This window comes from Crocuta crocuta, unplaced genomic scaffold (assembly GCF_008692635.1).
Source record: "Crocuta crocuta isolate KB4526 unplaced genomic scaffold, BGI_CrCroc_1.0 scaffold141, whole genome shotgun sequence".
Taxonomy (NCBI): domain Eukaryota; kingdom Metazoa; phylum Chordata; class Mammalia; order Carnivora; family Hyaenidae; genus Crocuta; species Crocuta crocuta.
The window spans coordinates 6,211,837-6,223,301 of record NW_027527951.1 but is presented as its reverse complement, the minus strand read 5'-3'; the positions used below and the strand labels follow the sequence as shown (position 1 = coordinate 6,223,301).

General features: G+C 42.1%; 1 protein-coding gene and 1 long non-coding RNA gene across 6 annotated transcripts in view; one reads left to right on the top strand and one right to left on the bottom strand.

Moving 5' to 3' along the window:
* Positions 1 to 8,206, bottom strand: part of LOC144221956 (uncharacterized) — a 16,992-nt gene extending 8,786 nt beyond the window's left edge. The window contains exon 1 of the long non-coding RNA XR_013332235.1: positions 7,738 to 8,206. This is a non-coding gene — a long non-coding RNA (uncharacterized LOC144221956). The remainder of the gene's footprint in view (positions 1 to 7,737) is intronic.
* SULF1 (sulfatase 1) overlaps positions 1 to 11,465 on the top strand; it is a 176,593-nt gene that overhangs the window by 117,660 nt on the left and 47,468 nt on the right. For all 5 annotated transcript variants that reach the window (XM_077752455.1, XM_077752454.1, XM_077752456.1 and 2 more), the window contains one exon: positions 523 to 692. In XM_077752455.1, coding sequence (XP_077608581.1) covers positions 523 to 692 — 170 coding nt within the window. The remainder of the gene's footprint in view (positions 1 to 522; positions 693 to 11,465) is intronic.

Here is an 11,465-nt window from a genome sequence, read left to right as displayed (position 1 = left end):
GCCTTTGCTTTTGTGTGTGCATGTGGCTCTGTGTGTGTGTGTGTGTGTGTGTGTGTGTGTGTGTGTGGGTGGGTGGGTGTGTGTGTTCCGCAACTGTGAATTTGTAGTGGGTGTGGGTGTTTCCTGCCCTTGAAGTAATTAAATTTTTTGTCAACGAATTACATCAATGAAACCTGAGAATGAAATACGTATCCGGTGTTTCATGTGCTCTTAGCATTTGGATTGCCAGATCTGATCATTATCTAGGACAAACAGGACTTGACTTTTTTCTTTCCTAATTGTTAAGTTGTGCTTTACTTAAAATACAATTTGTGCATGTTACCAACCTAGCAACCCTAGAAAGTAACTGGCAACTGATTTTCTCTGTTACGGAAGATGTGCTGCTTCGGGAATCATTTTCCTTGCTGCTTTAGACCTCATCTCTTCATTCAGTGAGATGCTTCTGAAGAAAGCAGTATTCAAATGTGATCTGATGAATGTCACCTTTTGTAATTTTTGTTTTGTGTCAAATGTATGTTTCAGGACTACTTCACAGACTTAATCACTAACGAGAGCATTAATTACTTCAAAATGTCTAAGAGAATGTATCCCCATAGGCCCATTATGATGGTGATCAGCCACGCTGCGCCCCATGGCCCTGAAGACTCAGCCCCACAGTTTTCAAAACTGTACCCCAACGCTTCCCAACACATGTGAGTAATAACATCAGTTCTGAGACCTGCTGAGCACAGGCCTTTCCTTTGCTCCCCACCCTCTACGTCTCCCGCACCCCATTTCCTTCCACACCGTGTCTCCAGAGGCAGGATCACCAGCTTCTGACGTGAGACCATGGTGCAGGATGGCCACAGGGGCTGACCTAGAGGACCTTGTCTAGTGGTGTGATTAGGAATCATATTTCCAACATTTGCAAGTAGCCAAATGGGAAGGAAGAGAAGCACATGGGCATAATGGGGGAAATGTTTATCAAGTGTTCCCTTCAGTTGTCTTAAATAATATTCCTGACCATGATCTAATAATAATAAAGATCCAAAGGTATGCTTTTCATAGCAACAGGCTGGCGACCTCTGGTCTGGCTAGGCAAATACTGTAGCAGCTTTGCTACAGATGTGCTATCAGGATTGCTGCAGAAGGCAGCTTGAATGGGCTTGCCCGAGAGGCCTTCTCAGGTCACAGCTTTCAAATACCTGATGTTTCTTTTTGAGAGGCAGGATCCTTGGAAAGGAGGGGTGGGGAGGCTCAGGGAGGGGGCTGATGGTATGGGGTCTGAGGCAGAGAGCTGTGTTAGGCCGATGATTCTCACTAGCCAAGAGTGAAAAAGTCTAGATGCTTTGGCAGCAGAGAACATGATTTTGTTTTGCACTCTATATCGACACGCTTCCTTCCCACCCATTGCAATAACATGCAATCTTCCCTACAGAGCGGTGGGCTCTGTGTCTGCTGAAGGATCGGCCATCAGACAGGTAGGGAACAGGGAATTGATACCTGTTTCTTTCATCACTAAAACTCCAAAATTGCTTCTTAATCTGTTTATGCTTAAATATCATACTTTTACATCCGCACTGATTTCCTAGCCATGATCCTGAACAGAAAGAAAATAGATTAAATGCATTTATGAAAAGAGACTTACTAAAGGCACCATCGTTGCTGGTCATTACATGTCCCTGAAGAAACTTTCTTTAGTTCTTATTTTTTATCTTATAACTAATAAACTGGTGGCTTTTGGTCAGTGGTATTTAAATTGTCTCTATCACATCAAGTGATTTAGAAAAAAAGAATATCAGAGCTGACTGACGATAGGAACTAACAGTAGATCTAAAGCCAGGACCGATATCCTACCGAGCATGCCCAGTAGGATGGAAGGATGGAGGTGTTTCAGTGCATAAAATATTGTCAACGAATAAAGAAGTTTACCCCAGCACCTGGGGAATGTGGTCTGAATGACACTGTGTTTGGCAAAGACCCCAGTGAATGGATATATAAGTCTCTGAAGGTCTACCTACGTATAACCGTACAACTACATTCATGAGGGAAGTCCACAAGTGTCTAGTGGCTCTCCATTACAGACCACTTACAAATTTAGCAACCAGCTGGTTCAGAAGTTTCTACAGGCTTCTTCTGTGCCTTGGGCACACGTTTCTCTTTTCTTTCCTTTTCTTTTTTAAATGCTTTTTTATTTATTTTGAGAGAGAGAGTGCATGCACACATTCGAGCAGGGGAGGGGCAGAGAGAGGACAGAGAGAATCCCAAGCAGACTTCGTGCCATCAGCATGGAGTCCAACATGGGGCTCGATCTCATGAACCATGAGATCAGGAGCTGAGCCAAAATAGGAGTCGGAAGTTTAACTGACTGAGCCCCCCAGGTACCCCCTTTCTTTTCTTTTCAACAAGAAATCAGTCTGTATAGATTCTTTTGTTACACTGGCAGATTCCCAGCCTACGGTGGCTTTCTACAACTGTAAACCTCACTGGTGATTTCCCGAGTTTGAGGAGAAGGGACTGAGAAAATGTGGTGTTTTATGGCTCCTTAGAAGTCATCCTGCCTTCGAAGCTTCAGACAAGGTCCTGAGTGCACAGAAAAAGCAGCCACAGGTCAAAAGGCTCTGGGGCTCAGTGGCATGCACAGACAATAGTTGCAGGAAGAGAGGAGTCTGCAGATTTCTTAGGGCTTTAATGATGACTTCTGATTCCAGTGATTAAAGCAGCACTTCTGATTCCAGTGATTAAAAATTCTATTTGATTCCAAAAATATTTATGAGTAAAGCTATATAGTAAGACATGAGGAGGACATGATTGCCAACATTGGGGGACCAATAATTCAAAGAAGGGCTTGGCACACTGGGTCCAAATCCAGCTTGCCACCAGCTTTTGTAATAACATTTTATTGGAATACAGCCGTACTCATTGATTGATGTGTTATCTGTGGCTGCTTTCACAATTCAATAGCAGAGTAGTTGTGGCAGATACCATACGGCCTGCCATGCCCAAAATATTTACTCTCTGATCCTTCACAGAGTAAGTTTGCCCCCAACCCCTGCTCTAGGCAGAAGATGGGCAAGTGTCTAAATAGCCATATCACCAGTAGGAGCAGAAGTGGTAAGTACTAGGGCCGGCATTCAAAGGCATATGGAAATTTGAAGGAAGACCCATTCACATCTTTTAGGGGAACAAGGAAAAGTCATGGACCAGCAGACATTCAGAATGGGCCTCAAAGAATGGGTAAAATTTCTGCAGCCAATTCTATAAGTTGGGTAGATGACCTCAAGAAGAAAATGTGGCATGGGCACGTGGTCCCCAGGTGAAGTAAGGATATCTAAGATGTGACCTAAAAGAATGGGCTGCATGGAAAGCAATAAGGGATAGAGCTAGAAAGGGAAACTAATAGAATTTTGAGAACTTGAATGGATTTGTATGTAATTGTAAGCAGAGAATCACTGAGGTCATTTGGTAGGGTAGTAACTTGGCTGTTTTCACGTGTAAGTTTGTGTCAGTTATTCCTTTTTAGTTCAAATGAACTACGTGTGTGCCTTACTAGTGACTCTATAAAGCAAAATCTACACATGGCAGAGTGAAAAATATTTAGGCCTTTGAGACAAACAAGCCTGGGCTCCATTTTCATCAGTCCTCCCTAAGCCTGTGGGCAATTTTTTTAAACCTCTAGACACCTCCATTGTCTCATCTGTAAAGTGAGGGTAATACTAGCACGTTGACATAATGTCATGAATAAAAATTAGGAGAGAAAGCACAGCGAAAGTCCCCACATAGGGCCCGGGACTTAGAAGCCACTCCAGAGATGCTAATTCTTAATGATCCGTTCTATTAAGATGAACCGTAAAAAGCTGCTCTTTCTTGATTCCATTTTTCTTGACCTACAAAAAGCTCCATTTCATTTGGCTCAGCTTGTGTTTAGGGGAAGCAACTGAAGAAATGACACGTTGATACACATCCATTGTGATGTGACAAATCTCTTGACAGGCTAAGACTCACACTGGGATGAGCCTCTCACACCTGGCCCTTCCCCAAACACAGACAAGCTAAGCAGCAATCTGGGCTATGTTATCTTTTCCGGGTGCAAAGCGTGTGCTAGGAGCAAATGCCAGGCAGGAGAACACCCTTCCCACCATAGAAAATGAAAATCCATGTGGTTGATTAAGTGATTCAGCTTCTCTTTGCTGCTAAGCTGTGGGCTTTGGTGCACCTAGGATTGGAGAGATCTGCTCTGTCTCCTGTGGGCCTTAGGAGCCTCAAGTCACCAGTAAAGGTCTCCCCTGGCTGACACTAGCTGGGGGAAGGGGCTGGGCGAGCCAGTAAGTGGCTTTTGTCACCGTGAGTGACTGCACACGTTCACGGTTCAGTCTGTAGACACAAAGAGTGAGACAAATGAAGACAAGCTGCTAATTGCAGTGCATGGGGATCCTGAATGGCCAGTCTCCTTAGCGAAAACATTAGCAACACATTCAAGCACAGGGATGTAAGAAGTTAAGTACTTTGCAGAAATGTTTGGCAAAGCCCTGAAAACAGTGAGAAGCCGTAGACTCTCCCCATTTGGGAGAAGCAAGTAACGTGAACACGTTCCTTGAGGTCACCTTCCTTGGTGGTCATGCATTATCCAGATGCCTTTCATGTGGCCCGGGGTGTAGTTATCTGACCCTCTCAGACTGGAGTGAATATGTCCTGTTTCCACGGTGTTTTCCATTCGCAACAAAGGAAGGAAGCCAGGCCAATATTGGCTTGTTGACTTTATAGCCTGAGGCTGGAGATTAGGCCAAACAACTAAGAATATGGACACATATCAACTACTGGTGATATGGGGCAGTGTTTAAAAAGAAGCAGCTCTGCTGTTCATGGCCTCTGTGATATCTGTGGGAGCCTCCATCAAAACACTGGAATCCTTATGATAAAGCCCTTCACTATGGTGAAAACCCTTCTGTGCTTTTCAGTAAATTATCACCCCCGTATCCTCATAGTAATGCTATATCCTCACTCTGACTTTGACATAGCTTTTCTCTCCTGGCCTCCGTGATGTGCTAACGTGCATCAGTTACCAGAAAGAGATTCCATTTACCTACCTGATGAATCTGTGGGAAGCTAAGAGACTCCATTACTTTCCTACCAACCATATCCCTATCAACTTCTAATTTTTTTGTTCTAGTTCAAAAGTTCTTTCTCCCCATCCTTGGAAATGTGAACACACATGCAGTCTTTCTCTCTGTCTCTCTCTCTGTCTCTCTCTCTCTCTCTCTCTCTCACACACACACACACACACACAAATTCAAAAGATATCTAAAATTTTGGTAGAACAATCCAGGTCCAGTGACTTGCAAGGATCATTCTGAAAGTGTGGTTTGGGGATGACATAGTATGTTAAAGGGACAACTACCTCTGCATAAGCCTCAGAACAAAGTTTTGGAAACAGCTTTATTATCTGAAATTGGAAAGAAAGGTTTTTCCTTAAAAGAGTTTGCACATTCTTACTTCATTTCTTCCACAAATCCATAAAAGAAAAGGGAAGTACTTTTGAAGATGAGAGATTTTTATTTTTATTTTTTAAATGTTTGCTTATTTATTTTGAGAAAAAGAGAGAGAGATAGAGAGAGAGCAAGGGAGGGGCAGAGAGAGGGGACAATGAATCCGAAGCAGGCTCTGCATTCTCAGAGCAGAGTCCCATGTGGGGCTCAATCCCATGAACCGCGAGATCATGACTTGAGCTGAAATGAAGAGTCAAATGCTTAACTGAGTGACCAGGTGCCCCAGAGAGGAGAGAATTTTAAATTTTCTATAAAATCTTTAATTTTGGCAGAACTAATTCCTCCTTTCCTGTGTCCCTACTTTGTTCTTCGCTCCATCATTGAGTACATATCCCATTGCACCAGCTATTCACCCAGACCCTTGATGTCAAATTGCACACCTCCAGGGGGTAGCATTCACACAAGAGACACTGTGAATGCTGCCCTGGAGTCATGCAAGACAGCTCTTTCTGGAAAGCAAGGCCACATGTTGCATCTCTCCCTCCTGTGCCTGGGGAGCGTGGCTCCTGCCCCATTCCCTGCGGGATACATTTTTCTTTAGCAAATGAATAAGTGTGTCAACCCCACCACCTAAGTGACATTAAAACACCTGTAATCATATAAAAATATTGAAGCAATCAGTCTTATGAATTAAAGGACACCTAGAGATCATCTAATGCCACCAATTTTTAGATTAAAAAATGGAAGCCCAAATTCTATTTAAAAAAATAAAAGACCCAGGTCAAATGGCTTTACCCAGGTCACATAAGTAGATAGGGAAAGACAAAGCTGGAGCCGGAACTCTATTCTCCCCAGGTGATCTTTCTGCCGCACCAGGTTTGCTCAGTATGATTCACAGTCAAGATTACTATTAGAAATGGTGCCTGTGTATGTGTTGGCATAATTCTGTTGGAATTTGCAGTATCTTAGAAGACTTTATAAAATTAGTTTCCTGATATACCTATAATCAAGATCATTTGATATCATTCTGCATGTGTTCAAATGTTACCCACTTAAAGACATTTGAAGTCAGGTGGGGAATATCTCCACAAAGTCAATTAAATAAGTTCAATTTGAGTGAAAGCTGAGATGGTGCGACTTGGGAGATTAAGTATAGAATTTCCAATTTAATGCTTTGAGTGTGTGTCTTAAATCTGTATAACTGGCTTACTCTGGGAATTGAAACCTAGTTCATTTCTTAGAGAATGATGGTCCTGCTACCAAGACCCTTTAAGAGTTAGATCATTAGAGTTTGTGTTGTTGTCCAAGACTAAATAACAAATGAAGAAAACACATGTTCAAATAGAAAACACTAGAAAAGTATCTATTTTCACTGGGTGACAGCAAAAGCCATCAGCAGTAAAAATGAACTGTTAAGTTCTTTGCAATCCCCTGAATATGGATTTAATATACAACACGTGCATTTCTTGAAACTATTTCTTTTCTAGGAAGAATTCTTCTCCCCAAATACCCACCCATCAAAAAGAAAGGTGACATTATTGATTTTCAGATTTCTTATTCTTCTTATGCCAATAAGCAACAGAGGAGAGAAAAATCAAAGCCCAAAGAGAATTCGCATTGATGGCAGAGGTCGAACTTATAAATGTGTGGTCTGAAGGATCTGTGATCTAGTGCGAAGCAATAAATCAAAGCAAGTAATGACTGCAGAAAACCAGTGTGTAGAGAAGCCTTCCTGGGGAACATTAACATTTTAATATAGGAATAGTCTACTGAGCGACACAGACATGTTTTGTGCCTGGAATGCACAGTTACAGGTAAAATCCTTCTCTGAACAAACAACAAGAAGTCTTACCAGGTCAGACACATGTGACTGTAACTCTGACATCGATTTTTTTTTTTTTTTTTAAAGAAAGCAACAGAGGGGCAACCTGGGTGGCTCAGTTGGTTAAGCGTCCGACTTTCGGGTCAGGTCATGGTCTCACAGTTTGTGAGTTTGAGCCCCCGAGTCAGGCTCTGTGCTGACAGCTCAGAGCCTGGATCCTGCTTGGGATTCTGTATCTCCCTCTCTCTCTGCCCCTCCCCCAATCCGTGCGTGCGCGTGTGTGTGTGTGTGTGTGTGTGCGCGCGCGCGCGCGCTCTCACTCTCTTTCTCCCAAAAATAAATAAACATTAAAATTTTTTTTAAAAAAAAAAAAGCCTGTACAGAAACTCAGAAAAGGCAGTTTATTCATTTGTCCGCTCAGTTTTGAAGCAAACAGCCAGTGTTACCTACCCTTCTCACTGATGCATCCAGTTTGCTTTGGAGGGTCAGACTTTGTCTTGCGCTGTCAGCAGGGGATAATGTTTTAAGTCAGGACGAAGGCTAAGGATCTTAGGACTTAATTTTGAGAGAAAGGAATATATGTCCCAGGTCTGTTAATGACTGGGGTTTAGAGGCATTTCCTGCGGACTGTGGTGCAGGGCTCCAGTCACTGGGACGTCATGAAGAAGCTGCAGCCCCAGCACGTTCTCTCTGAGCCACCTCTGTACGCTTTACTTTCTCATTTGTGAACTGGTAACGAGATGTCCTGACTACCCTTCAGGGTTGCCACAACAACCCGAGGAGCCCTATGAAGTGATAAGATCTTTGCAGCGACCTGTGAGTATGGGTGTGACGTGGTCCCAGGCTTTGTTCTCTGCAGTCCCTGACGTCTCTGAATCCTCACCAAACTCTGAAGTTGTTATTCCCATTGCATAGATGAAGAAACAGAGGCTTAGAGGAAAAAAAAAAGTTGCCCAAGATTACACACTAGTAAGGAACAGGGCTGGGATGAGATTTCGGGTCTGATCCCAGAACATTCTGGAACAATTGCTTATGTGATTTTCCGCTTTTCCCTAAAACGTTTACCTGCTTCTTTCAGCGCAGCTTCTGTCCCAGCTGGCAGCTCCAGGTCCTGTGTGAATAATTGTGAGTCAGCTCTTAGGGAAGCAAGCCTTCATTATCTCTGGGGGACAGAAGGCTGCTTCTTCCAGGAATCTGGCAGACCCCGGCAGGAGGCAACCACGGGTCTTTGGCAAAAGATCACTTTTCAACAGCATTGTCAATTCCGGCGACCCGAACTTCCACCTGCAGGTCCCCCGAACAGCTGCTGTTCTGTGGGCGGCAAGGGCAGTCTGTCTCCCTTTAAAAGGCAAATGCAGACCCCCTCCTCCCTGCCCCCTGCGGAGATCCCACCTGGGATTTCATCCCCAGAGCTGGGGGTCAGCTCCCACTTGGAGAAATTAGAGGGGGTTGGGGAAGGACAGCTTTGACAACAGACCTGAACTCTCCTTTTTAATATAAGACAGATTTAACATATGTCATTCTGTAAATCTGGGAGTCCCATTTGAGGCTTGTAATTTGCCACCACCTTCCCCGTTCCTCCAAGTGCGGTGGGACTATGCCAAGCACACCAAGGTAACCGGTAGAAGGTATAATTTGCCCGCTGTGAGCCTTCGTTCGGGTTCCCTATTATAGTTTTTATTTGTGTTGAGGTTTTGTGGTTTTAAAAAAGTCAACTCGATTTATTTTAAAATTAAGGCAAACCAACATCAAAGGCAGTAAGAAGAAGATGGTTAGGTATTACAAAGAAGCTTGTGTAATCTTTTATAGCCGTATTCTTTTTCAGGGCACGTATCAGTAAATGGTTAGGGGACCTTTCATGACCCACTTGCTATATTTCTCTGACCTCGAGCTACCCCCACGGGTGAAAATCCTTTTCCTATGGGGTTTAGAAGGCTCCTCCCTCCTCCTCCTCAGACTCTCAATCTAATCCTGTTTGTACCACAACATGCTGAGTGAAGAATAAGAAACAGGGTTTACATTCCTCCCTATTGCACATGCTCTTTAGATACGACGAGCTGATTTTGCCCGTGTTCGCTTTTCGATATGGGGAACCCTTTTGGACCCAAAAGATGGGACCAAGTGGTTCATGAGTCATTTACCCGGTAAGCAGAATAAAGCTTATATGGAAAGTTTCTTTTTAAAAAGAATGGCAGGTGATACCTGAAGAGCTTGTTTGGTTTTTAATGTGACAGGATTTTCTCAATCCAGACACTTATATAGAATATATTTATTTATTGGCTTTTGTAGGAAACTCAAGTGCCTCTGTACTAGGCACTTTAAGTGATATAGATAGATAATAGATAGATAGATAGAAAGAAAGAAAGAAAGAAAGAAAGAAAGAAAGAAAGAAAGAAAGAAAGAAAGAAAGAAAGAAAGATAGATTTGTTATTTCTCAAAAGAACTTTTTAGAAAGGTACTATTATCTCCACTTACAGATGAGCAAATTGAACCACACCTGCTTTTTCTACTCTGCAAATCTGTCCCTTTAAAAGGAGTTGACTTATACTACTGAACACAATTTATACAATTTTAGGTACAGTGTCTCCTGTGTTCAATGTTATATTGTTATCTGTGCTGTTGTAACTCTGCTAGTTAACTGGGATTCTTACTGATCATCAGGGAATTTTTTGTGCCAAAAACATCTCTGGTACCAAAACAACATTTTCAACTATCAAAAGAGAAGTTCTGCAAATCCCCTGGCAGAATAAACTATATAATAACAGGCAGCATTTTTGTAGCTCAGTATACAACACGTATCCCAGAAACTCCAGGTTTATCCCAAGGGAAATTTACACCACAACAAACCAGAGGGGCACGTGTCCATATCCCTGACATCACCAGGCTCACAGAGACTGTTTCTCTGGTTTTATCATACATGTCATGGCAGAGGGCCATCTTCACTTGTCATTATCCACAATATTTCACTGAGAGGATCCTCCCCAGAACAGACAGTGACCATCAGCTTTCTGAACCAACATCGATCGTTACTGGTTCTGTGAGACCAGTTACTTTAAAGCTGGACTTCACACAAAAAGCAGTCCCAGATGTAAGAAGCACGCCACACTTCACTTTTTTTCCATTTTGTTAGAGTAAATGGGCTCTGGAATGGAGTCCAGGATCTACCACCTGATGACTTTGTTAATCTGAGGAAATTATTTAACTTTGCTAAGCCTCAGTTTTCTCAACTGTAAAATGAGAATGACAAACCTATTTCCAAGAACAAGAGAGATAATTAAATCTGTTAAGGTATGCAAAACAACGCAATACACAACACATGGTAAATACTATGTTTTTAATATTAAGCAACTTTAAGTTAAACAACTTTAATATTAATAACATCTAAGGAGAAGGCTCCGTAGTCTGGCGGAGAGGTAAAATATAAACAATTCGCCATGGGAGAATTACTCTAGTATAGATATGTACGTTGGGAATATGAGGTGGCAGCATCTAATGGCCAAGGGATTTGGGTTTGATATCAACAAGAAGGGGACATATTTTGTGGGTCCCCAGTGGGATGTATGGGACACTACTTGAGTTTCTGCAATAAATTAAATAGAAGCTTGAACTAAGATGTTCGAAAGTAATAGGACCCGCCACCTGGTAGTTAAGAAAAATTGCATTCTGCACCTATATTGATTCGTCTATTAAAGAATAGCTTTATTGATAAGCATGTATATTGCAGTAGAGTTGGTTGTAATTCCAGCAAATCCAATTAAATTAATGGTATCTATATATAAGGTTAGGAAGGAGAAAATCTCATACAGACTAGATATGTAAGTAATCAATAAAATAGCCCAGTTAACTCAAGAGAAAAAAATATGTTGAAATTATGACTCATTATTATTCCACATATTTGTGACTATATCTAATAGCCCAATTAGCAATAAGATTTTATGACTTAACACCACCATGAAAACATTCCCTTCCGTATTACTGAGTTTTATCTGTAGATGTTACAATACCACGATCATCTTGATGTGTTTTTACACATTTTATTCAATGAATCCAAATGAACTTGCACTAATTACCTTTTTAGCTGTCGGTCTTGGTTTTATAAGTTTGAATCCACATGCCTTTAGAGGATGTGTGCTGTTTGGGGTGGGGGATATTTTAGCTCTTCCTATAAACATAGAAGA